General features: G+C 40.1%; 1 protein-coding gene across 6 annotated transcripts in view; it reads right to left on the bottom strand.

Moving 5' to 3' along the window:
* The window catches only part of GRIP1 (glutamate receptor interacting protein 1), a 317,097-nt gene that overhangs the window by 2,127 nt on the left and 290,189 nt on the right, over positions 1–24,781 (bottom strand). For all 6 annotated transcript variants that reach the window (XM_063396516.1, XM_063396518.1, XM_063396520.1 and 3 more), the window contains 9 exons: positions 24,448–24,593; positions 19,608–19,752; positions 18,434–18,573; positions 18,092–18,280; positions 15,336–15,489; positions 13,356–13,556; positions 10,882–10,993; positions 8,060–8,293; positions 1,462–1,608 (listed from right to left, as the gene is read on the bottom strand). In XM_063396516.1, coding sequence (XP_063252586.1) covers positions 1,462–1,608; positions 8,060–8,293; positions 10,882–10,993; positions 13,356–13,556; positions 15,336–15,489; positions 18,092–18,280; positions 18,434–18,573; positions 19,608–19,752; positions 24,448–24,593 — 1,468 coding nt within the window. The remainder of the gene's footprint in view (positions 1–1,461; positions 1,609–8,059; positions 8,294–10,881; positions 10,994–13,355; positions 13,557–15,335; positions 15,490–18,091; positions 18,281–18,433; positions 18,574–19,607; positions 19,753–24,447; positions 24,594–24,781) is intronic.

The raw sequence follows: 24,781 nt of genomic DNA, 5'->3' as shown, positions 1-24,781 counted from the left end.
CAGTAGAATACATCTGAAATTTCAGTTCAGGTCTTCTCTGGTTTTAGCTAATACATATAAATTTATATAAAGTATTTTATTAGGCTAGTTGAGAAATAATGTGTCTTTTTCATCATAGTCCAACTTGGCACTGTGATAAGTGTGGTGCTGAGTACTACATTATTCGAACTATGTCAGTCAACACTTGGATTAAACACAGAAATATTTCTCAGGTCTGTATGAAGAAAAGCAAAAAAGAAAAATCTGTCTGGATATGCTGTGGGAAATTCCAGCTACCTAGTAAGCATTTGTATGTCTCCTTTGGAGTTCAAAAATATCTAGCATTCTGAAAGAATTTGTTTCTATAAACCTGACTGCACAGGAAAATCCAGCTTTAGTGCCACTACATAGAAGTCCAAAGCTCCACAAAGTGCTGTCTTTTCTTGCCAAGAAAAGAAATCTAAGAAATCTAGACAGTACAGCCTGTGGTGCAGAGCAATTATGGTCATTTGTCCTTCCTGGTCCCCCTACACACATCCCCTCCCAGCAGAAATACAAACAAACAGTGGTGCTCATTATTTAAAATATAATAAGCAGTGTAGACTTGTCTTGGGTTATGTAACCAAAAAAATGTGTATTCTATTTCATCTGTTGAAACCAGTTAGGGAGATTTTTTTTTTCCTTTATCTTGTAACTCCAGGGGGGAGGGGGGTGGAGGCCTTCTGTTACTGGGCCAGCTGTTAAAACCAGGGGGAGCAATGTTCCTTGTCTCTTCCACAGCCCATCCAGGTCGGATATCCAGGGGGATATCTGCTGTTAATGAGCCATTAAGGCTCACCACATGACTGATAAAATTAAATCATTCCATTGTGAGATGCTCCACCCAGTGGGAGTAGCCAAGCGTTCCTACCTGGGTGAAACCTGAGATTCAGAACACCAGGCATCCTCTTTTCCACTGGGTTCTCAGAGGAAGGCCAGACTCATCTCACCACCACTTCAGGATCATCTCTGCTCCAACAGAACCACATCTGCCACTCCAGGAGGACTTATTTGTACTGCTTCCAACACGCTGACAACTGGGTGTCAGGTTGTATTCCTGACTCCATCAGGGTTTTCTAGGACTTTTGTTTGTTTGCTTGCTTGTTTTTTTTCATTATTCCTAGTAAAGAACTGTTACTCCTATTCCCATATTTTTGCCTGAAAGCTCCTAATTGCAAAATTGTAATAATTTGGAGGGAGGGGGTTTTACATTCTCCATTCCAAGGGAAACTCCAGCTTTCCCTGACAGATACCTGTCTGTCCAAACCAAGACAAGACTACAGGGCTGTTCCAAGTAACAAAACTGCAAAACCGCAGTTTTCTACAATCGCATCTCCAAAGATGCATACCCAAATACCCCCAGTGTGGTTATAAACCTTTTTATCAGGTAATCTATATGTCATGTCCCTTCATGCTGAACCTGCACAGTGCCAGCAACATTACCTGTAAAAGTCTGTCATATGGTTTTAAACCTCCCAGATCACCAGGGCCAGCTGGTCGAATGTTTTTAACATACACTCCTTTTTCCAATAACCCATCTGAGACACTGAACCCAAAGTCTTCTCCATCAGAGTCCTTGTACAAAGTTACCTGTGGAGGAGAGGTGATGTGATGATAAAGAAAAAAACTTTGCTCCATTTTTACAAGCATCAGGCAGGTTTTCTTCCTAGGATAATTTTGGTCATTTTTTTTCACATTAGAGAGATCACTTACCTAGTATTTGGTACTTACAGTATTAAAGTTGTCCCCGTTTAGACATTATGTTAATATTCTCAGAAGCCACCTTATTGTTCTGTAAATAAACAGCCCTTTTCACTTCTGCTTGTCAGCTGGAAATCTGTGGTATTTAGACCATCTTTTCTGGTGTCACTTTTTGAATCTTAGTGTTTTGTTTCTCTGTTCTCTAGCTGCCAGGATCTGAGTACAAGATAAGGCTTAGTTTTGCTTCAAGTAGAAGCAAGTGAAGACCTGGCCTCAATCAAACAACTGGAGTTGTGTCTTGCAATTAAGGGAATAAAGACCATTGTCAGTGTAAGCTAAAGACTGCCTGGTTTGGGCCAGGCACTGGTCCACCCCGTAAAGCCTAACCTCAGAAGTGCTCAGTATAAGAGTTATAATGCAATCTTTTAAGGGAGTACAAATAAGGCTCCCTCTGAAAGAGCTTACTGAAAGTGGTCTTACAGTTACATAACCATAAGGAGGTCATTTGAAAGCAGGAAATAGAAGATAATAAAACAGTTAGGAGAAGGTTTTTCAGGTGTTCAGAAGACAAGTCCTCACAGACAGTTTTGAGAATTCAGCTATTTGACAGATAAGATAGACTTCTGTGTGAGTAAGTGGCATGCTTAGGTTTTTATTTTTTCTTGGTCCTCCCTCACATCAGGGATGCTGACCTATTCAAGTAAATTGTGTTTTGGTGTGCCACTGTGCACAGATACAGTTGCACAGTGAAACCTGTGTTTTTAGTGCTGTAGCATGTACCACCTTCAATTCAAAATGCACTGGTTTTATCACACCTTGGCTGATGAAAATGACATTTCCTGTTCCAGGATTTTATAATGGCTTGGTACACATAATGTTTCATGTGTTGCATCTTTGTGTGTGCACCAGCCCCTGAATTCCTTCCCGATGTTTCTGAATTGTGGAATCATTTGAACTGATGGGGACTTTGGAAAGTCTCTAGTTCCGTGTCCTGCTCAAAGCAGGCTGAGAACTCAGTATTTCACAGAAGGATGCCAAGGCACAGCAGTGCTGGGGCACAGCACAGACTGATGCTGCCTTCAGAAAGCTGCTGAGCTCCTGCCTTAATTGCCAGTGTGAAAAGATATGCCAGAACAGACCAGGTTGCCTCCAAACAGGAGTGAAGGATTTCGGGTTTGGGCTTCTTTCCTGCTCTCTGCGTTTTTGTTGACTTGGGTTTAGGGGAGTATCAGCCCTGCTTTCACCAGAATGAAAGCACACCAGTAAGTTTGGTGGCTGTCCTGGGCTGCAGTTGAGAGAAGCTGGATACCAGGGCAGTGGCTGCAGCAGCAGCACCATTATCTCTGCAGATGTGGGCGGTGCACTGTGGGGCTGCTGAGAAAACAGCAGTGTCTTGTGCTGTGAGGAGCACAAACACCCCCACATGGTGTTAATACCTTACTTTACCCCAGCTCATCCTCTTCCCTTGTTTTTCTCCCCCTGAACAGCACTGCAAAGCAGAGACCCACACCCAAAGTCCCCTTAACTAAGCTAAAACCTTTCTTCCTGCCAGTGACTTTTTTGGGTATGAGCTGTCGTTTCATACTGCAGGAATTGTGGTGTTCAACATTTTTGCCTTCTTTTCCCCCGTCCTCCCCCAAGATAACTTCTTGCTGAACCTGTCATATGTCCTCCATCCCTGCATGAACTTTAGGAGTCAGTGGGCATTTCAGCTACTGAAAAACCTATCTGCAAATTCACAATAATTCATGATAGAATGATTTTCATTTGTATCAACAGATGCTATATCAGCAGGACTCTGGGGAAATTTTAGTAATTTGTTATGAACAGAGGCTTTTGTTTGTGATATCATAGCTTGTTTAACATGGCTTTGATGAAAAGTGTGTTTGAAGCTGCTACAAAAGTGCTGTAAGACCACCATTCTGCAAGACTGAAAAAAAAAAAGCAGGAAGATATATCCTACTGACAGATTCGTGTGCACTTCCTGGCAGAAATTAAAAATAATCAGCTCTGGACCAAGACCCTTATAGACCCAATTCTCTTCTAGCACAGTAATTTTTGTATCCACGTCACCACAAAGGACAGAAGCGCTTCAAGTTAACTGCTTCTTAATGAAGCCGTGAAAAGTTCATGTAAAAAGGGGACACCATGCCTAAGAGAAGACAACTTGAAATACTCTGTCCTGTTCCAGCACAGGTGGCACGATTTTTAAAAGGAGCTTCCCTTTTCCACTTACTCCTTTTCTTTTGCCCTTCTTCAGGCATTGGGTCAAATGGAGCTGAATCCAGCCCCAGATGAACTACAAACACACATGAAGAAACAAGGGACTCTCTGAGGTCATCTAGACTGTACTCTTGTCCTAAGACAACATCAACTGCACCCAAGTCCTTTCAGAGATACATTTATCTATCCCACTTTTTCAAATCTCCAGTGATTGGGACTCCACACTTTATTAAAGCAAGCCCTTCCAGTCCTTCCAATGTTCCTCTGGGTCTAAACTAAATCACCCTTCCTGAGGCTTAAGCCTGCTGCCATCCACAGAGAACAAGATCACTTAATTCTGTCTTTCTCTGCAGTGATGTAAAATAAGGCTTGTTTTTCTCTGGGCCCTGTCCATATAGTCAACATCTTTCTTTAAGTTTCAGGTCCCAAACCGGACATTATTACAGTCAAGACCTTCTCAAAGCCAAACCTGGAGTGGAGAATAACTCAACATGGATGGTGGTCCCATACATATGTTCTATGATAGTGTTGCTTTTTTCCAGTTTTTAGTGAGCAATTTATCAGCAAACAACACATACAAGTTCAGCTCTGGACATCTACAGGAGTTGTCATTACACATTAGCTCCCCTGAACTTGTATCTTGTCTGTAATACTGCACATGCTACTTTATGCCCACCTTGTGAGACAAAAAATGAGGAGGAGTTTTGCTCTAGAGGGTCAGTGGGAAGTTACTGCAATGGAGCGGGTAAGGCAGGGGACAAGGAGGGGCTCAGACCTTGGGAGTGATCACCCAAAGTCTTTTACACAATTTACATATTTCAGAATATTTCCTGATGTTTGTAGTTCTTCAGATCTACAGATCTAGATTTTTACAAACTGCCTCCCTTCGGCTATCTTCTCTTGACTTTCGCTGTGTGTAACAGGAGCTTGGAACTTAAAGAAACTGATGCTTGCTTCAGGGATGAGGTAGCAATTAAATTATAATTTAACTTTGTTGCCTGTTTGACAGCTGTCACATTTTTCACATGGAAGTCATCTGCAGACAACTTTCTTTTGTACTAGAGGTTATAATTTTGGGACTAATTCTTCCAAGGGTAACATTCTTCAAAGAGAAACTCTGATAAAAGCTCTGCTATCTGAAATACTTGATTTCCATTTAATAATGGGTATGGATAAAGCCCTACCACAGGTTTCTCATCTTGACTTGCAGCAGCCTTCTCTGAAGGGAACAAAACTGCAGACAATTCACACAACACCTAAATCATGCTGGTTTATCTGTACTGCTGATCACAACTCATTGGAAGGTCTGATCTCAATAGCAAAATCTCCCTTTGGGTGATTTGTTAGACTTTTAAATTTACATCAGGAGCATAAGGGAAAAAGAAAGTGGATTTGGAAATTTGATTCATATTTCATAAGCAATTAAATAGTTACAAATTTAAAACACAAGCTTACACATTTTGAGTCTGTGCCCATGCCTCTTCTCCCTCTCAAATCTATTGGAAAAAGCTTAATTTAAATTCATATATCTTGCACAGATCAGCTATTGAGATATTTTAACTGCCTGTAATTTTAGGTTAATGACTACTTGCAATAATAATATTGAAAAATTATCTGATCCTAGTGCATATTTTTGCTCTCAGAGGAATGTGTGCTCTAGGAAACTTCTAAAAAATGGTCTGCTATGATTTTTAGAAAAATATTAATCTATATGATTACCTAAGTAGATAAAATCATTAAAGGCATTCATTACATTTGGGTACTGATAGAGCAATACACTATCCAGCTAAATTAAATGTTATTAAACTATCTAGAAGAAATGTTTGAAGAGATTTGTAGGACACTCATCTCAATCCTAGTTTCCTCAGGACAAAGACAGTTCAAGTGCACAACTGGTGAATGCAATGCAGAAAGAGCGAGCAGTGAAGAATTCACCTTGCTGCAAAGTGAACCCTGACCCTGGGCACACAGGCCCTGCCTCAGCAGGATGCAGACTCATCCCACTGACACACAGCAAAGGCTCCTGCCCCACCCTGCCCGTGGAACTGGGAAAGCTCAGCAGCACACAGCCAAGTACGTGCCTGAGACTCTGCTGAGGGAGGTCTTAGACAAGCTATGTCGTAGCTTGTATCTCAAAACTGCCTGTACCATCACAGTTTTCCAGTTCTTCCTATTTTTCAGTGGCCCAGCTAATTAAGACATTTGCCTGCAGAGGGCAGAAGACATTGCCAGCAAGAGGTTACATGAAATATACTTCAACCAAGGCATTTCCCTGACAGGGAAGTCATTCCCGTGGCATTGCAGCTCTTTTGGAAAACTCTCATTGAACAAGCTGTCCAAAGGAGAGGGTTATTAGTGTTAAACTAGAGGTCTAATGCAAAAATGAACATGAATAAATGAGAGAAAGTAGCAGGCACACTGCTGCACAAGAACCAGTAGGAAAGCTAACAAGCAGAACTTGCTCAGATAAAAAGTAGCCCATGCTGCCTGGGCTAACCTGCATGTGTCATGGGGGTATGACCTCACTTGGGGGAATCAGACCATAAGATCCAGTCACCAGTTTCTATTTTTCTTGAATGACTGTAAGGATTTGGAAAATCCTCAGCACAGGTTCAACGTTTAGATTTTTAGAGAGAAAATGACTCTTTTCTGGGTGACAGAACTGACAGTAAAAGCAAACTCAGCATCACTTCAACAGACAGGGAAAACTGGGTATATTGTCTGAACAAAATCTGGAAATGACTCAAAGGGAAGGTCAAAGCAATGTTAAAAACAGTCAGCTGAAGCAAGGGAAAGCTTATGGACAGGTTATTTGAACTGCCCAGGACTCTAACAGCTAGTTACTATCACAGAATACCACTGACTCATTAACAGAAATCTGATGACTTTCCAGGTAACAGTTTATTTTACCATGAAAGGCTGACTTTGTAATCCAGAACTGTCCCTTTGCTGAATGTGAGCACAGTGTGAAATGCCTACTGGCGTACTTTGGTTTTATATTTCACATTTATTCACCACTCAGAAAAACTGAGCACAGTACCTGACTCCACTGATCACATCAAGCTGGAAATAGGAATAAGCTTAAAACTATCACAACACATCCTTATTGATGATATACACTGGCAATGAATTAATTTACCATATATGAGATCAATTCTCTACTACCTTCTATGAACATTCATTTAGCCCACATTCAGCAAGTCCTTACACTGCTGAACTCAGCTGAACTACAGACGAAACTTAGGCAAATCCACAGGGATTAGAAACCAACCCAAATCTCTTGAGAATGACCAGGTGATGTATTAATGAAATTTCCCTGTGTTCTGCCTCCTTTCTGGAAAGATCTCAGACCTTTAGGAGGAAGATGGATACAGGAAATGGGATGCTCATTCCCATCAGGAAAAACAGCATTACAATGTCCCTCAAAGTTTTGGAAACTGGTTGCTCTTACGGCCTCACTGGACTTGAGACCTAAAGTGGCTGAGTGTTTGCTGTGCATATCCAAAGATACTTTGTCCAGTACTTGCTTGGAGGGTAGTGCCACCTCCTGTCACTGAGGGATTTCAACCACCTTGAGCAGTGAAAAATTGCATGATCTGAAGATTATTTATCCTTTTTAGAGAAAAGGAATCATAAAGAGAAAAGAAGCAATACCTAATTTGAAATAACATTCCATATTATGTACATTGAATCTCTTACACTTGATTGAAAATGAGTGTTAATTTAAAAAAGGACCTATGGGAGCCCCAAACCCTCTTGAGTAATTTCCTGAAGAAATGTATTTTCTAGAAATTAAACTTTGCTTTCTTAATGAACACATTTTGCAGAGAAGAGTTATTGGTCCTGTCAATTCAAATTAGCAGTGGATGCTCCTTTCAAAAAGAGCAGTGCCTTTTGAGGATTTATTGTAAAATGAAATAGTAGACAAGGATGCATCTTATTCATTTGTTTTCCCCCACAAGGATCTATCATTAATGTGTTTGTAAGAAGTAATATGCATAGCCCCCAAATTACATCTGTGGAGTCATTATAAAAAGTGCTTACTGTGTTACCACATAATTAGAGTTCCTGTGCCTGAATATATTATTTGAAAGCTGTCAGAAGAAAAATTACAGACCTTGTGTAACTCCACAGGAGTTGGTGACATGATTTCTTTCATTTCTTGCTTAAACTTTCTCAGAACCATGGACTTTCTCCCCACATCTGAAGGCAAGGTGTTGCTACGAGTAGCTTGACTGTAATGTGGCCTTACAGAACTTCTCTCCTGGAAGCTGGCCTGTCTTCCCAGCTGGTTGCGAGGTTGTGGGTTTTCATGATTCAAACTCATTGTACTTCCTGACATGATTGTGGCCTAGAGCATTAATGAACAGGTTAATTGGTAACAGAGAATGTGGGTTAAGTAAGTGGTTAATTCACAGCAGTAGAAAAAAACACCTCTATTCTTTGTTAGAACACAGGGCACAGCAAAAGGCAAGAGGATAGATGTTCAATCTGCTTGCAAGTCACTATAAAATAAAGGACCACAACGAAACACAATAACAATGTACGATCCCTATGGGCAAAAGTTTTCAGATGGCGTTTCAAACTAAAATACTGAGCACCAGAATGGCTATGCTTGTAAGTCAGTCCCCTGGCAGACTGAAGAGTGTGTAGTGTAATTGCTTATTTTAAAAATATTTTACATATAAATAAAACAACATCTAAGTTGTGGCACAATTGAATTTGTTGGAATTGGAACCACAGGAAGGCATTTACAATTCAGACAGTGTGTGCAAGGTAAAAAAAATGTGAGTCAGCAGAATATGTAGGTAGCTCTAGAGGCAGCATGGGCAGAGTGCCTGGATTCTACCCCAAGCTCAGGGAAAACTCAGCGCAGGTGAGCTCACTGCCTGGAAAGAAACTTTGTGACATGCACACTGCAAGAGGGACTGCCTTAGCTCAGCACTAACACTGGCCCTGGTCTCACTGCTGGCTTTAATCTCAGGAAAAGACAGCCTTTTGTTTTAGATGCAAGAATACATGGAGGATGAAATCATGAAAGATGATGACGGGAATCACCTCGCCCATTGGGTGGAACACATTGAACTTGAAAGGCATCCATGCAGAGGAGCCTTCTCCCTTGGGAAAGACTTTCTGCCCTGGGAATTGGGAGGCATATGCACTTGGGCACAGCCACTGTGGGGACAGAGAGTGCTGAATTTCCTATTTCTTATCTCTTCTGATGGACAACTGGAAAGGGAAATTTAGAGACCATAACCTGAACTCTGACTGGGACTGTATGCAGACAGCCTGCCTGAATGGGAAAATAAAAAGTAAGAGCAAAATAGACAAATAAATGTTACCTATAACTCTGGTGATCATGTCTGTCACCCTTCCTTCTCACAGCTCCAGCACTACTTTCACTATGAGAAAATGGATTGTAACCATAACATTCTTTTGTGCTCAGTAATGACTGATAGTACTGTGTGATGGAGCAAAAGCAGCCAGAGGACTCAGCAAACAACAGCCTTCTTTGCTCTTTGGCTGAAGACCTTGAAATGAAAAATGATAAGGAGTCCTTGACTACGCCATGGCACTTCATAAAGTAGAGGCATGGCCACTCTCAGCATCCTGTCACACTGAATGAGTCTGGCTTTCTTTTCAGAGCTGGGGGCTGTGCAACGAGGCTGTGCTATAAATGCTACATCTACAGTTCTGAATTTCACTTTTGTGAAAGGCTGAGGAAAATTCAGTGTGTTGAAGCAACTGAATTCTGGTGAGCACGGATGACCTATTTCCCTTTTGGAATTATCTATTTCCATATCTTTTTATTATGTTCCGAATACTGAAAACTGCAATAAAAGCCTGCAGTACTGAACCATATCTAACTATGGAATTAAACCAGCATAACATTTTCTCCTGCATTTCTCTGGTTTTCAATAACAAATATATGAGAATCACATTTTGCTACCCATACATGCAACACAAAAGCCATAAATCTGAGAAGTAAATTAATCTGGACTGGAAAACTTCCACCCAGTTACGCGATTCACATTCCTCCTGGCTGCTAAAGGACTTTATATAACATAAAAATGAAAATGAGATTCTGCCAGTTTTGCAGCTCCAGGAATTTAAAAGAACATAAAAGAAAATATTTTAGGACCTTTCATTCTGTAGCTTTAATTGGCAGTATAGTGGTAATTGTTCTGATTAGATAACTTAGAGAAAAGGTGATTAGAAAATTAAAGACTCCCAAGTTACTCTCTGTTTTCTTCCCCCGATGCCCTCAACACAATCTAACACAAAGCTTGGTTAGATTTGTAATGAACTGAAGGATGAAATACGGAACTTTGTTACATTGTGAAGAAATTACTGTATAATGAACATTTCTCACATTGGCAGCTTGTCTTTCTTTCAGAGTGGTGCAATTATAGGTAAACATTTTGAAAAGCTGATTTTCTTTTATGTTCATCTTAATCAAATTAAGTTTCAATTTCAAGGACAACCTACAACATGCTAAGAAAAGCTGCATGAAGCGTCTGTCAGAGAGTGGAATGTATTGCTGCAGGAAGGTTATGCCCACTTGGAAGTTCTGTGCCATTTGCTGCCTGTACAGACAGCATCGATGGTTATGCACAGCAGAAGCTGCAAGTCAAAAGCACTGGGGTGAAAATGTTTATAAAATTTTGGTTGCATTGCACAAAAGAAAACAGCTCTGGTTAGGGGCAGGGGAGGCAGCTGCACAAGCAAAGATATAAAGGTAAAGGGTAGGTACCAAGAGAGTCATGTTTCTCAAACACAGACGCCTGTCAGCCTTGTCCTGTGGAGAGGGGTTAAAGCTTTTAAATGAATTGGTGTGATTAGTGCAACTTAAAAAAAGGAAAAAATAAAATGAATGTAAACCAAACCAAAACCATTATAGTTCTCTATAATTGGAAAGAAAGGTTAAGATTGTTCTACCTCTAGTTCCCTCAGAATTCCTGACTGGCCACAGGTCTCTAAATCCTCCAGAGCCTGAGACCAGAAATTTTCCTCCTGGTCAGCCTCGGTGTTATCATGGGTACCTGTGAAGCTAGATTTACAATGAGAAGTTAAAAAAACGTGGACTTTTCCCCCCCTCTAAAAATATATATTACACACGTGCCTTGCCACAGACTGCAACTTGAATGACAGAACGTTATGCAGGAGAGTGGGGAGGAGTCGCTGATCAGGAGAGGCCGATGGACATGCAGAGCACATGGCAGACAAGCCTTCTCATAACCTGGCAGTCACTAGCAGCTGGCAGGATCTGAGCAGCGAGTTGTTCAGTAAGGAGATAAATGAACAATTCAATACACATTTTCACTGGATTGAAACCGGGACCTCCCTATGAAAATTAATGAATCAACCAGTAGCTGTATGTGGAGCTGCTCCGTGCAACAAATATTTGCAATAAAACCTTTCAACCTCACAGGCTTCTCCCAGGCAATATGGAGAGTCCTCTTTTATTGCAAACACTCTTTTGCAAAAGAGGCTTGGTGGTGCTTTTTACCTGATTCCTTCAGCCTAAGCTGCATTTATCAGTTTAAGCCCACCTCATTGGCATAATATAAACTGTTCCAATCATTTTGTACATAAACACAGAGAAACTTTCAGGGATGCCACTGTCTTGTATGGAAACTTAGGTCTCTGGTGTTTCATAAATGCACCAAAGCCTTATTAAAAGCACTCTTGAGCAGATGTTGGTGACAGTGATGCTCAGGGAAGTTGCTCAGCAAGTGAGGTCTGATAAAAACCACAACTCTGGGCTGCGGTGACACAGCCCAAAGCAACACCTTTACAGTGTGTGTGTATACAGGGAGGGAAGCAGGAGGTTTTTCTGTCTTAGCAAGGGGAAGCAGCTCAGTAAAGGTTCACACAAGCATCAGAGCTGCTGCATGGGAGAGGGCTGATTGTGTGAAAGGCACAGGGGAAGAAGGACGAGGAAGGAAAGTGACAATTCGCCCTTTTGGTGGCAGCAAGCTGTTACTTTGGAGCAGCTGCCCATGGACTGCAGCTAGTGGTGCTTAACAGCACATAAACAGAGCAAACACTACTATGGAAGCATCTGAGGCCTTGCTTGACAAACAATGTATTACTGAGAATAGCGTGAATGTAATTCTGTTTACAGAATAGCTTTTAAATAGGAGAATTGCCCAGCACAAGGGAGGACAGCTTGAATGCTTCACACACATGACACTCTGCCTCAGAGATGCTTTCTTACAGCTACAATCAGTCAAGCAGACAATGGTCAGCCATTTCAATCTCTTATTGCAATGATTCTCCACCTAGCATCAGTGTCTCTTCTAAGATATTGCAATAGATACAGCAATGGCAAGAATACCTACTCAGATCATAGATGCAATTCCTCCCAGGCAAGACAAGAAAGTATTTAAAACAGGATTTTAGAAAGATCCTTGACTTCTGAAATGAGCTTTTTCAATAAATCTATGTAGTTCTTTCAATAGCCAATGTTGAATGTAGACTAGTTTATCCATTACAATATCTCTTGCTATATTGCATATTGATGATATCAAATGGAACTTAAGCTAATGAACAGGATAATTTGAGGCAATTGTCTGCAACAGCGAAACCTGGATTTCTTAGAACTGGAGGTCCATTTCTTCTCTGACTTCTGTGAAATACAAAATCATGATGCCTCTATGTCTGGACTTCTTGGTTGAAGCAATTTCTTTCTGGGCTCTCCTCTCCTCTTTTGCTTTTTGTCTGAGTCTTGTCTCCTGGTGTGTGAAATCTCAACTTTTGCATCTTCATTACAGACACATGAGTAATTTGTAGCTGAGCTACTACACCAGAAAACCAAAAGAGGTACCAAAATAATTTATCTAGATGTCTTTTTTATCTAAAATTTGAGGGATTGATTTTAAGTCATATGAAATATTGTTTGACATATAATGAACATATTTAGTTTTCTGATGCTTATTTAAAGAGTCATCAGAAATTCAGATGCATAAAAAGTCTGAAGGAAAGTCAGTAGGACAGATAACGAAGACATGGGTGTCTATGATTTGGTTCTTACTGCCCTATGAGAGACAAAATCTTTGTGTTTTTTATTTTTTTTAATCAGGAGGTTCTTGGATCTGGCAGATCTGTAAGCATTGATGTTTTAAGGTGTTAAAAATTCTCTCTGGAGCAGGAACTATAACAGACTTGTCTGACCTGCCAGTGATAGCTAGACACCAGGCTAGAGAGTGGTTTAAGCTCTCTGGTTTCATTTGCTTGCCCACTGAAATTTCCTTGTCAATCAACACGAAGTTAATGTGTTTTCTGCTTTTACCCTGTTTTTCTCATTTCAGCTGTTTTTCCTTTCTTCCCTTGTCTTCTGACACCCCCCATCCCCCACCTCTGCCTCAGCCCAGGTGGATCTCACTTTTGTGCACTTTTTGGTTTCCTACCTGGAAGTATTCCACTCTTCCAGCTGTCCCCCACCTTTCCTTTGCCCTCCAGAGGCACCTTTCCACATCTTTCCCTCTTTCTTCACGCTCCTGATGCTCTCTCCACCTGATCTTTCTACAGATGTTTGCTTTAAATGGTTTTCTTGATTCTCTCCCAAGGTCTCAGTCTCCTTCTGTTGCCACATATTCTTGGAAGCTGTGCTACACAAAATAAAGGTAAGAAAAAATTACTTTCTAGAGCTAGAGAAGAAGAGAAGTTGTTTAGCTAGAACTACAAGAGAGGAGGTACTTTTCTGGGGATTCCTGTAACAGGTTTGAAGAGCAGACACAGCCTTCTCAAATACTCCAGCACCTGGGACAGCAACCCCATCAGATGCGGCACCATCCATTTTACAAAGACACCATTAAAGTAATCATTATTTTGATTTGTACTGTATCTCTCAGGTGTAAGTCACACTGACAAGCAGAACAAGACTCTTCAATGTACCTATTTTTTGCTGAACAGTACTTTAAAATTGTAATAGAACTATGCTTTTCATTTAGAAGATTCTGTATTTTACAATCTAGCTCCCTGATTCACTGCTTATCAATTTTTTCAGCCCATTACTTACATAGCTGCAAAACAGTAGGTGTTCTGGAATCCATGGCTGCATCTCATTTGAGAAACAAAATATGGGCTGTGGATAAAGACCCCTTTAAACTGAAAATATTAGGCTACCAAGAATGGGCAGTATGAAGAAAACTATCTAATTTCCTTTATTAAACACTGTTCACTACTAGCCTATGAAAACTGCCAGTGTGCTTCTGCAGTAGGGACCAAAGGAGCTGGATATGGACTGAGAATTCACACTTGCTCAGATGTTAGCTGTCATCTTGCCAGGCTTGTCTCCAGACAAAATGCCACAAAGCCACAGGCTGTATCAGAGGGTTGGTTATTCTTCTGAAAGCAGCATCTGGACTTTGCCTTGATTTGTATTTCAAAGGTTACAGACTGGACCTCATGGATTTCCTAACCCAGGATGTATATAAAGGCACCAGGAAGGCTTTTCTTAGTACTAAACTTGAATTTTTCATTGACTGGGATTTCAGGTTCACTGTGCTGCCCCACCAAGAAAGTGTACTTTTCATTAGGGATATGCATGTCTGCAAGTCCTGAGGGTGGGTGCAAAGAGCACAGAAATCTCTTTTACTGTGAAGCCAGTCTTCCCACATCTGAGGAAGAACTGTTCATTGGCAGAAATTACCCAAGTATCTGCAGTGGATCCACTAATAAATCCAAAAGAAAAGAAAACTTAGAATAGAAGATAAGAGATTTTTGGGTCTTTCACTATCTCCAGGAATTGTGAAGTAATTTTTTTTTTCCTCAGGAAGGTCTTTTGTCTGCAGAGAAATTAACTGAAAATGAGATTTACTTCTCAGGAGAGGAGGAATAATTGCATAGCAAAATACCAACAGTATGGACAAGACATTTGTGCCTGGATCACTTTTTACTCCTACTGAATCACTCCTACTGAATGTGAATGTCTCAAGCATTTATGGATGAAGACTGTAATTTGTGCTTCTTTGCCAAACCAAAATGAATTTTCATAGAAGACAAACGATTAACACACCAGTTGTCTTTAGCCACATTATCTGTAGGTTTATTTTTGTGGAGTGGAAAACAGATCAGATTTTTTCTGAAGCTTGCCCAGGGAAATGCCCTAATTTTTTTGTTTGTTTATTCTTAAGGGATAAATGCTGTGTTTTATTGGCTGAAGTAACTTGAAATAAATATATGTCTCGGTTTTGGCATCATAATCCTCCATAAAGACCACTAATCCACCCCGATAAGTTTAATGAAGTATCCTGTATCTCGTATTTAAAGGAAGAGCTGCTGTAACTTCGTTAGAAAAACATCATTTAATTGAAGACTGAAAGTGTTCCCTTCTGAGGCACTGCTGGAGCTGCAGCCCAGAGGACAGAGGCTGTTGTGGAACTCACGTGCTCGCTGCAGGCCGGTCCCAGTCGTCGTCCCCCAGCCCCGCGTCGTGAAAGGGGTGGCTCCGTGGCTGCCCTGGAGGGGACACACTGGCCTGCTTGGGACTCCTCCAGTCATAGGCATTGAAGTTGTACCCTGAGGCCTGATAGGGGTGTCCTGAAAAGAGGAATTACAGATTTACAGCAACGCATATGCTGAAATGACAGGAAAGCACAACTCTGAAGCCGGGTTCTCAAGAACTGTTGAATTTGTCATTGTTACCTTGTTTTTTTCTGTAGCCAGATTATTTGACCTGGATTATGTCTGGAATTAGGGTGTGCTCTACAGCTTCTCTTGTGAAAGTCCACTGAAAGCAAAATCTTAAATATATGTAACCGTGTTCTCCTACTACATAAACATGTCTCAGCTGCTTCTATATTTAGTTCTAGATACTGCCACAATTTATCAATTTCCAATTTGACATCCTAGATTGGACAGTGCTGAATAAATCGTGTTATTGATCTGTTAAATCTTTATTACAAAAATTGCTTCAGATGTATTGAAAAAAGTTTCCAAAGATGCATTAAAGAATACCATGAACTTGGCTTTTCATGTGCCCTTTTGCTAGGGCTCTGAGAGCTCTAGGAAAGGCCTGTCTCACAATGGGCACACATTCCCAGGACAAATACACACCATCTCTATCACCCATCTCTAAGTGTCTCAAGGCTGTGTAAGTGGCATCAGATGGCTTTTATACCTGCAGAGTTCATTTCTGGGTGCTTTTATCATACCAGCAAAGCAGGTATTACTTCAATACTGAAGTAATATTTCAGTAATTAAGTAAGTTCAATTACTTCTTTAACTGAAACCAGGTGTAATTTGAATTCCAAGTAGGAAGCAGTTTCCAAGTGATGTATCAAGAAGAACACATGGATCAACGAGTCACAAGCTGATTCTGATCTAGTAAGCAAAATCTATTATGGTAGAACGGATATACATAATATATACACTTATATATATGTGTGTGTGTTTGTGTGCATGTATGTATGTATACACACACACATATATATAAATATATATGTAATATACTTCACCTTGATATATTACTTTTTTAGCTCTATGGTTGGTGTTTTTTGATTATATTGGATTAGGAAGTACTATTTTGTGGATGACTATTATCACTGCTGCTACCCCTCCAAAGAGGGTAATTTGCTTCCATAAATCAGTCTAGACTTGTCTCCCTCAAATGCTGTGGAGCCACAGAGCCGTGAGCATTTTCCAGCAAACTGGCAGATATTAACACAGTCCCAGATTCCAGGAAAGGTGCTGGTTGGGAAGATGTGACTGCTGTGTGGTGAAGGATTAGTAAGGCAGACACGTAAGACAAAAGTACAAAATGGGGTATTAATTCAAGGAGAGAAAAGATAGCTCACCAGCATTAAATTGGTTATTAATAGGATAAAGCATTATCTGCTGCTCCAGAAACATTCCCCAAACTCGTCAACTTGCTTAGTCTGTGCTTATTGCCAAGAAAGCTTGGAAGAAAAGCCAAACTCAGCTTGATGGGTCAAGACAGAATGAACGTTAATAAAAATGGGGGCCACCACAACACCAAGGGATAAAGGCACAAATCTGTTTGCACTCAGGCTGTTAGCAGAGGTGCTGTGTATCCAGCCAAGTCTGTGCTGATTTTTTCAAGGGAGGTTAAAAAAATCCACTTTGAGATACTGGTTCAGCTTTGGCACAGCATCTGAACCATCAGGACTTTGGAAAGCATTCTGGGCCTCGATCCTTTCCACAGCTGAACAATTTGCTCCAAATATCTTCAATTCATCCAGAAAATGAGAATTACCATTCTGGCACTTTTTCAGCAATACTTCTCCTTAGAACTTAAAAATATCAGAAAAAAAATCTAATATAACTTATTTTGATAAACTGACCAACAGTTAAGGAAAAGGGTCAAATTCATTCAAATTCCAACTTGGGAAAAAAAAATTATTTGGGGTAAGGATCTATCTGTCCAAATACCTGCCAAGCAATGGGAATATATGCTTTATTATGGAAAGAAACATTTTTAGAAGAGTTAAACACTGAAGTTGTGTATAAGTTATTTTTCTTGTTATCAAGAATATTACAAGCTGTTATATCCTTCACTGCTTAAATAAACATAGGTTATTTGAAATTATTTGATAATTCTATATAAAATAATAGAGAGCGGTAAAAAAAATTATCATTATGGAAAATCATGCCTTTAAATAGAATGATTGTTTTGGACAGCTGAGAGTTAGATGTTAATACTGACGGAATGAGGAAGAAGCAAAAGATTTACAAATCATAGGCAATGACTGATGTTGCCCTTCAGCAGTTTATAATAAATCTGTTGTCATTTAAAAATTAATGCATATGGGCATCAAACTCATGAACATCTCCAGAATGTTCTGTGCCTTGCATTGATCTGTACTGGAAGGATAAACTCATTTAGTTGTGGATGAGCTATGGAGCAAGCTATTCAGGTGTCAGTAAAGCTAACAAAAGCCTGTTAATGTATTGATAAATGCTTTGTAACACATCACATCCTCGTGAAAGGATGAATCTGAGCCCAGCCAAGTGCAAGAAATCATGCTGCCTGCCGAGGTGTGTGGTCATAATGAGACAGCAGCACATTATAAAGTACAGGGTTAAAGTTATTACAGATAAAAAGTTCTGCTTAGGGCAAAGGAAGGTCAACCACGAAGGCAATAATTCCTGCTTTAAATGTCGACTGTATTTTTGACAGTACCTTGATTTCCAAAGCTGGTATCAATACCAGAGCCATCCCATGACTCCACTGCGCTGTCAACACTTGGGACTGTGGTGGAATAGATGTCTGAGAGCTTGCCAGACTTCTGTGCAGCAGAGCTTTCATCTTCAGCATCACTCAGTTCACTCACGTGACCCACAGGCACTGAAAATTTCTTGGGACTGGTAGCTGAATGGGATTATAGAAAAAAAGGTGTTGATCCTTGCTTTACTGCAGTTCTGAGAATCTGGTTTTTACTCCTGACACAAAGCTTTTCCATGGATGGCCTAAATGCTTGTTAATCTGCCATAACACATGGATGGTACTCTTGGCCACACTCACCATCTGTTTGCTTCTTGATTTTCAAGGTGACAGTTTCTCCTGCCATCTGTAATAAATGAATGGCTTCACTCAAAGGTTTTCCTTTCAGACTGCTACTATTTATTGCTAGGATTCTGTCTCCTATGTGAATTGCCCCAGTCCTACAGTAAGAGAGAGAGGTAAAACATTGAGAAGAGAGTGTAGAAGGCAACAAAGGCAATTTCTTTGCATTTTGGAGCACCAAAGTCTCATCTCCCTTTCTTTCTTTTATTTTGCTTTTATTGCTGTGTCACAGAGTAATTCTTTTGTTAGACACACTTAAAGCAAGTCACCTTTGTTGTAGTGACAATAGCAGAGCTGAGGCATGATGTGGATTTCTGTGTCACTGTGACAGTTGAGTTAATCACCTGTGGGTGATATTCACTGCAGCCCACCTGCTCAAGAGCAATCTCAGACAGCTTAGTAACTCCTAAAATGAGTTTCTAGATGTCTCACAACATTAAAAAAAACAAAGCAGTGTGAGCAAGCAACCAGCTATTTCACAAACCTGGCCTTCAGGAGGGGTCAATCAAGAAAAGAAAATAAAGTATTTTTGTGTAAATGGTTCTGGCTGTGCACAGTATCATGTTTTGTGTGCTGTAAGTTCTGTCTGAAACTACCACCAAAGGTACAAGTTTCAATGACTCAACCAATCTCAGAAATAACAGGTGACAGAAAGCCTTACCATTTTCACTATTCTCCATCTATCACTTACCACGAGGAGCATTTCTGCTCCTCTGATAATGCTTCCTGTGGTGGATGTAAGTGCACATACATGCAGTGGCAGGTATGTGTATGATGAGTCCAGATAAATCTGGACACATGAAGTGCTTTCTTTACTTATTGTACTATACAATGCTATTGGTTTTAAAAGACTGTGACAATGTTGCTGTGACTGAGCACTTTGATTAGGTTTTCCTTGGTGATCTATAATAAGGACCACAGTCCTCTCTGCCTTGTAGAGTATGTAGATCCTGCTCATGCTCCTGGAGCTTGGCAATGATCAAAAAACAACAGCAAAAAGATTATAAACTCAGATTTGGAGAATTATAAAGAAATAAACTGCTAACCTATGAAAATAAGGGGTTTTAGGTAAACAAACAAACCTCCATCTTGACAGAAGGAACATTAAAAAATAATTTGCTTTCCAACTTACCTTTCAGCTAATCCTCCCTTCGTAAGGCTGGAAATGATTATGGGATCAAAGGGCTCTTCAGTACCAGAGATGGTAATTCCAAGGGGCCCACCATAGCGCTTGAGCTCAACAGTGTAAATAATTGCTCCAGAGCTCTCCTGTTCATCTGCAATAAATACAAAGGGGATGCAATTGGTTTCTTATGGAAGAAGGAATGAAAAAAATAGCATATTCAGTCTAGTGACTGGTAATCAAACAACATCAGCAAAGGATCAAATTTTAGATACAATTCTTAATCATATTCCACTGGATTTTTGCTTTTTAATAAATTACCTATTATGCAATTTTCATTGCCAAAACCTGGACACAAGTCATCAGAAAAACTCCCCTTATTCTGTTAAGACTAAATTTTACTCTCTTTAAAATCTTTAGATCTCCTTTCCTATTAAACTAAAACTTAAGGCTATTTTGTTCCAGAATCACAGATTGATTGAAATTGAAAAGGATCTCTGGATGCCACCTTGTCCAACCTCCTTGGACAAGCAGGGCCAGCTACAGCTGGTTGCCCAGGGTTGTGTCCAACTGGCTCTTGAGTATCTCCATGGGTAGAAACTCCACAAGCTCTCTGTACAACCTGTGCCAGTGTTTGGTCACTCTCACGGTAAAGAAGTGTTTCCTGACACTCTAACAGAACCTCATGAATTTCAGTCTCTGTTCATCCCCTCTAGGCACCACTGAGGAGAGCCTGGCTCTGTGTGCTTTACAGCCTCCCTTCAGATATTTATACACCCTAATAAGATTCCCCCTTTGAGCCTTCTCTTCTCCAGGCTGAGTGGTCCCATCTCCCCCAGCCTTTTCTCAGAGCAGAGATGCTGCAGCCTCTTTGTGAGCCTTTGCTGGACCTCACCCACTGTATGTCCATGTCTGGGCGGTACTGGGGAGCCCATGGACAGGACCCAGCACTGCAGAGACCTCTCTGCAGGGCTGAGCAGGACAGAAGCACATCCCCCTCTGTCCTGCTGGCCAAGCTCTGCCTCTTGCACACCAGGAGGCTGTTGTCCTTGTTTGCCACAGTGTCACATTGTTAGAGAAAAGGCAAGTTATTACTGTGGTATAAACACTGATACTCATCTGTTTCTTGAACTGAATGGAAGGTATTTAAAGGGAATTTGGAAGTTTTAAACCTAGACTTTCTTTAAAGAATTCTGGGAAAAGTCAAAAGTCATTATAAGATGAGCAACTGTATTCATAAAATCATCCATGATTTTGAGCTTCTTGTAACAGAATTAAAAATCTTTGGTATATTGAATTATCAACTAAACTGAATAGTAAGTCCACTAGATATTGTTTAATGATATTGCATGAAGTCATTCGCATTATTTTGAAATTTTATCTCACCAAACAATTATCAGAACTGGAAAAGAATCCATCACCGAGTAAACTTAATAAAGTTTATTTCCTTAAATAATACTCAATAGGTATTGCACCAACAAGAAATGTGCCTATATTTATACAATGCTCTTTACATATTATTAAAAAACCCCAACCACAGTAAGACAGCAATCAATTGCAGCATCTTTGAGCTGTAAAGCAATATTTTAAAATATTTTAAAAATAATTTAAAATTAAAAAGAATAATTAAAATGCCAGAATTCTCCTAAATCAAAATAACGAATGCTTTCTAGCTCATGTTCTGATGTTGGTATTCAGCCAGGATGACTGGTCTGGTGGGCAAATTTTCCTAGATCTGTGGGTAATGACATTTTGAGCAGTTCAGTGAATGTGGAAAATGTTTAGGATGCACAGTCCATAAATGTTACTAAAATTAAATAAAACAACTTAGAAAATTCAAATGTTCCTGTTTAGATAGGAAACAGGAACATTTCTGTTCTGTTCCTTTAGATCAAAAAGCTCAAAAAGGGAAAAAATCCCCAAACCTACATCACTAGCAAAGGCTCAGAGAGTTGCCTTCTTCTAATACTGAACACGGTACTTCAGGCAGAGCTGGAGGAACACTAATATCTTAGAAGCCACTTTGTTTCTTCCCAATTTCCAGAAAATTTAGATCTTTAGGCACACTTCCCCCTTCCACTCCGTCCTATCTCCACCTCACTATCCATGTACAGAAAATGCCACAGAGAATCAAAGGAGAGAAGAATTAGTGGTGTTTATTCAGCAAAGAGCTCTGGGGTGTTCGTGCCTCCTTGGGGCATTGCCATCAGTGTTTTGGTACAGCTCACATCACTTTATCTGACGTGCTCTTTCCAGGAGCACCCAGCTCCCCAGAAGGCACTGGAAGCCCTGGCTGGCACACAGTGGGCCAGCACGCAAGCTGCCACTGCACAGCACAGCAATGGCAGCTTTGCTTGCTTACAGCACTTAGGGAACAACCACAAATCTCCTGGGACCTAACGCTGGCACTGCTCATGCAGCTGTGGCACAGACATGGTACAAGACTTCAGCTGAAGGGTGCAAAGTAACACGTCAAGCTAACTGAAAATGTAATAGCCAGCACTTGCTGAGGGTTGGCACAGTACTAATATTTCTCTGCTATAAATACAAAGTGAGTAAGTTACTAATCATCAGAAGCCCTTCCACATGAGAGCTGGAAGTCTATAGATCTCAGTGAGTGACTGGAAAGAACACTGGTCCATTATGTCTGTTTTCTGGTTAGCTGTAGGTCAGAAAATTATTGGCAGAATGTTATGCTGAGCAGAATGTTGGAGCTATCCAAGAACAGGGCACACGTGGCCTGAATACACCAGGAAGGCCAGTTCTGCCATGAAAGCAAAGAATGGTGATATTCAAGAAAGGGAGGTAGCCATTAAGTTAATCAGGATTTAAAATTGTCCTCAGTTTGGGAAGCTGGCAAAAAGAAAAGTAAAGAAAAAAATTGCTGGAAACACACCTTCATCTGGGGAGAAGATATAACTGAAGTACTATGGTTATGGGTCCAATGTTTTGGAGATTTCCATCTTTCTTGTCTTGTGATGCAATTGTGGGTAATTCTTGGAAACCACGTTTAATGAAAGTAGATCCTCTGTGCTGCAGTGCCTCTGCCCACTGGCCTCTTGCTCATCAGAATAACACCCGACCAATACAGTGACAGGGGAAAAGAGCAGCAGGATCTGGGAGCACTTGGCCTCATGCATCATCCTGCTGTGGCCTCAGCTGCACGGTGGCACAGAGGAACACAGCTCTGAGACCCCTACTCCCTGCCTCATCTTCCAAAAAAGCGTGCAGTGAAAAATAAAAAGAAGTTTAAATCTCAGTCTTATTCTCTGTTTTACAAAACGTTCTGGAGTGTTTCATGCCTACTCATCAATTAGCATCAGGCTTTTATTTTCTCAGGAAATTTATTACTTTCCTCTGTTGAGTTTGAGCAGCACATTTCTTCCTTTGTGAGAAAAAAAACTTTCATAAGTAAATTAATGGCAAATGCACAAACAATTATTTTAACTGAGATAAACTTTTTGTTACACCTTTGCTCCTGTTATGCCACTGTTTCCTAAATATTTTTTCTTTAGCATTTCTGGAGACACTCACTCATTTTGAATTTCAAAGTACCTGAAATCTGCTATAAATACTTTCATTTACGCTTTGACACTTAGTCAACTCTTACAAGAACAATTTGTATAAATAATTTTTTTCAGTAGGTTTCTGAGTAGCTGTCCAGTTACACTTGAATTTGTTCAGTTACACTAATCATGTCTGGATAAAACACTGTAGTTGTGTTGTGATATAGATATATCATTTAGCTATAAAACTATAAAACAAGCAATGTGAGTGTGTAAAAGAAAAGTGTGGTATAAGAATCCCACGGAGACTAAAATCTGTACCAGATGCCATGGTGTGCAATACTTAAGAGAGCAAAGATCGTATTTTCTATGGGTGGAGACTGAAATCCACATTTCAATTACAGCAACAATTTGCACAAGGTACTAAATGCAGCTGCCTTTGCTTTGTATTAAAATACTGAGAAGATACTTTGTTTGCTTTCAAAATCAATTAGGAGGGAGGAAGAAAAAGGAAAAGAGTCTTCTAATGCAATCTAATCATCACTGTAACAGTTGCACTTAATTTCAAATAATACAATGTGGCAGGTTGTGCCTGATTGCTGTGAGATTGTATAGAGCTGAAGAGAAGTGAATCTCCAGTTCATGCTTTTGTGTAACTCTGTTATATAAAAACCAGCAGTAACAGTAGTTATAACTACCTTGCTTCCTTTGCACTACAGTGCATAACAGAACTCACTTTATCATCTCCAGGTAGAAATTCTGCTCTTACGGAATCCACAGTGGGGAAGACACGAGACTATTAACAGGTGTAGGTGTAGAAAATGATGGCAGGTCCATTATTCCACTGGGCTGATCAGACACAGCTCCTCCATCAGATATACAGCACAGTGTGTAAAGTTCTACTTACCTTTGAGCATGTGAACAGTTGTACCAAAGTCAAATTTTTAAGTTTATGGACAAAGCCTGCACTACACCCCTTTGCTGGAGAACTGAAGCCTAGGGATCCATGCTCTGCTAACTGTGATTCCAATCTTAAAAGCAGAGAAAATCCCAATACTCTAGTAAGAAACAGACTGACTTTATACGGCTGCACCTGAGGACCAATTGTCTTTTCAGGGAACTGAAGACCTAATTCTGCAGTGCAGCTCCTGTAAGCAATATAGTCAGTGAGAAAATTCAACATTTCTATACCATTAAAATTCTTCTCAGGTGACATTTTCTGATTATCATTAGCGTAAGACAGACATGTTTAGAAAAAACATTTCACTAAAAATTAAAAGAATTCCTCTATGCTCTAGAAATCCTGAAAATACACACGAATCTGCAATAGTCATTGCTAATACCGGAATTATCTTCATCTTTGCGGATCTTTAACTTTACAAGGTCCTCACAGTGCTGAAGGATCTGGACAGCATCTTCCATTGAGCAGTTGTCAAGTCGAATGTTATCTATTGCCAGTAACTTGTCACCCAGTTCGAGTGTCCCAGTTCTGAAAACAAGCAAACAAGCTTACATGAAGCATTAAAAGAAAGGTATCCTAAAAGGTGATATGATATCTCAGTCAATGAGATATGATTATAGAAACAAATATGATATGATTATAGAAACAAGATTGATTTTTAGGCTAATTATTTCTTATTATGCCTTCTATTTTCTAATTTTTCACAGAAGTTTTTA

This window comes from Prinia subflava, chromosome 4 (assembly GCF_021018805.1).
Source record: "Prinia subflava isolate CZ2003 ecotype Zambia chromosome 4, Cam_Psub_1.2, whole genome shotgun sequence".
NCBI classification, from domain to species: Eukaryota; Metazoa; Chordata; class Aves; order Passeriformes; family Cisticolidae; genus Prinia; species Prinia subflava.
Note: the sequence above shows the minus strand (reverse complement) of the source record. Positions and strands in the feature narration are given on the sequence as shown.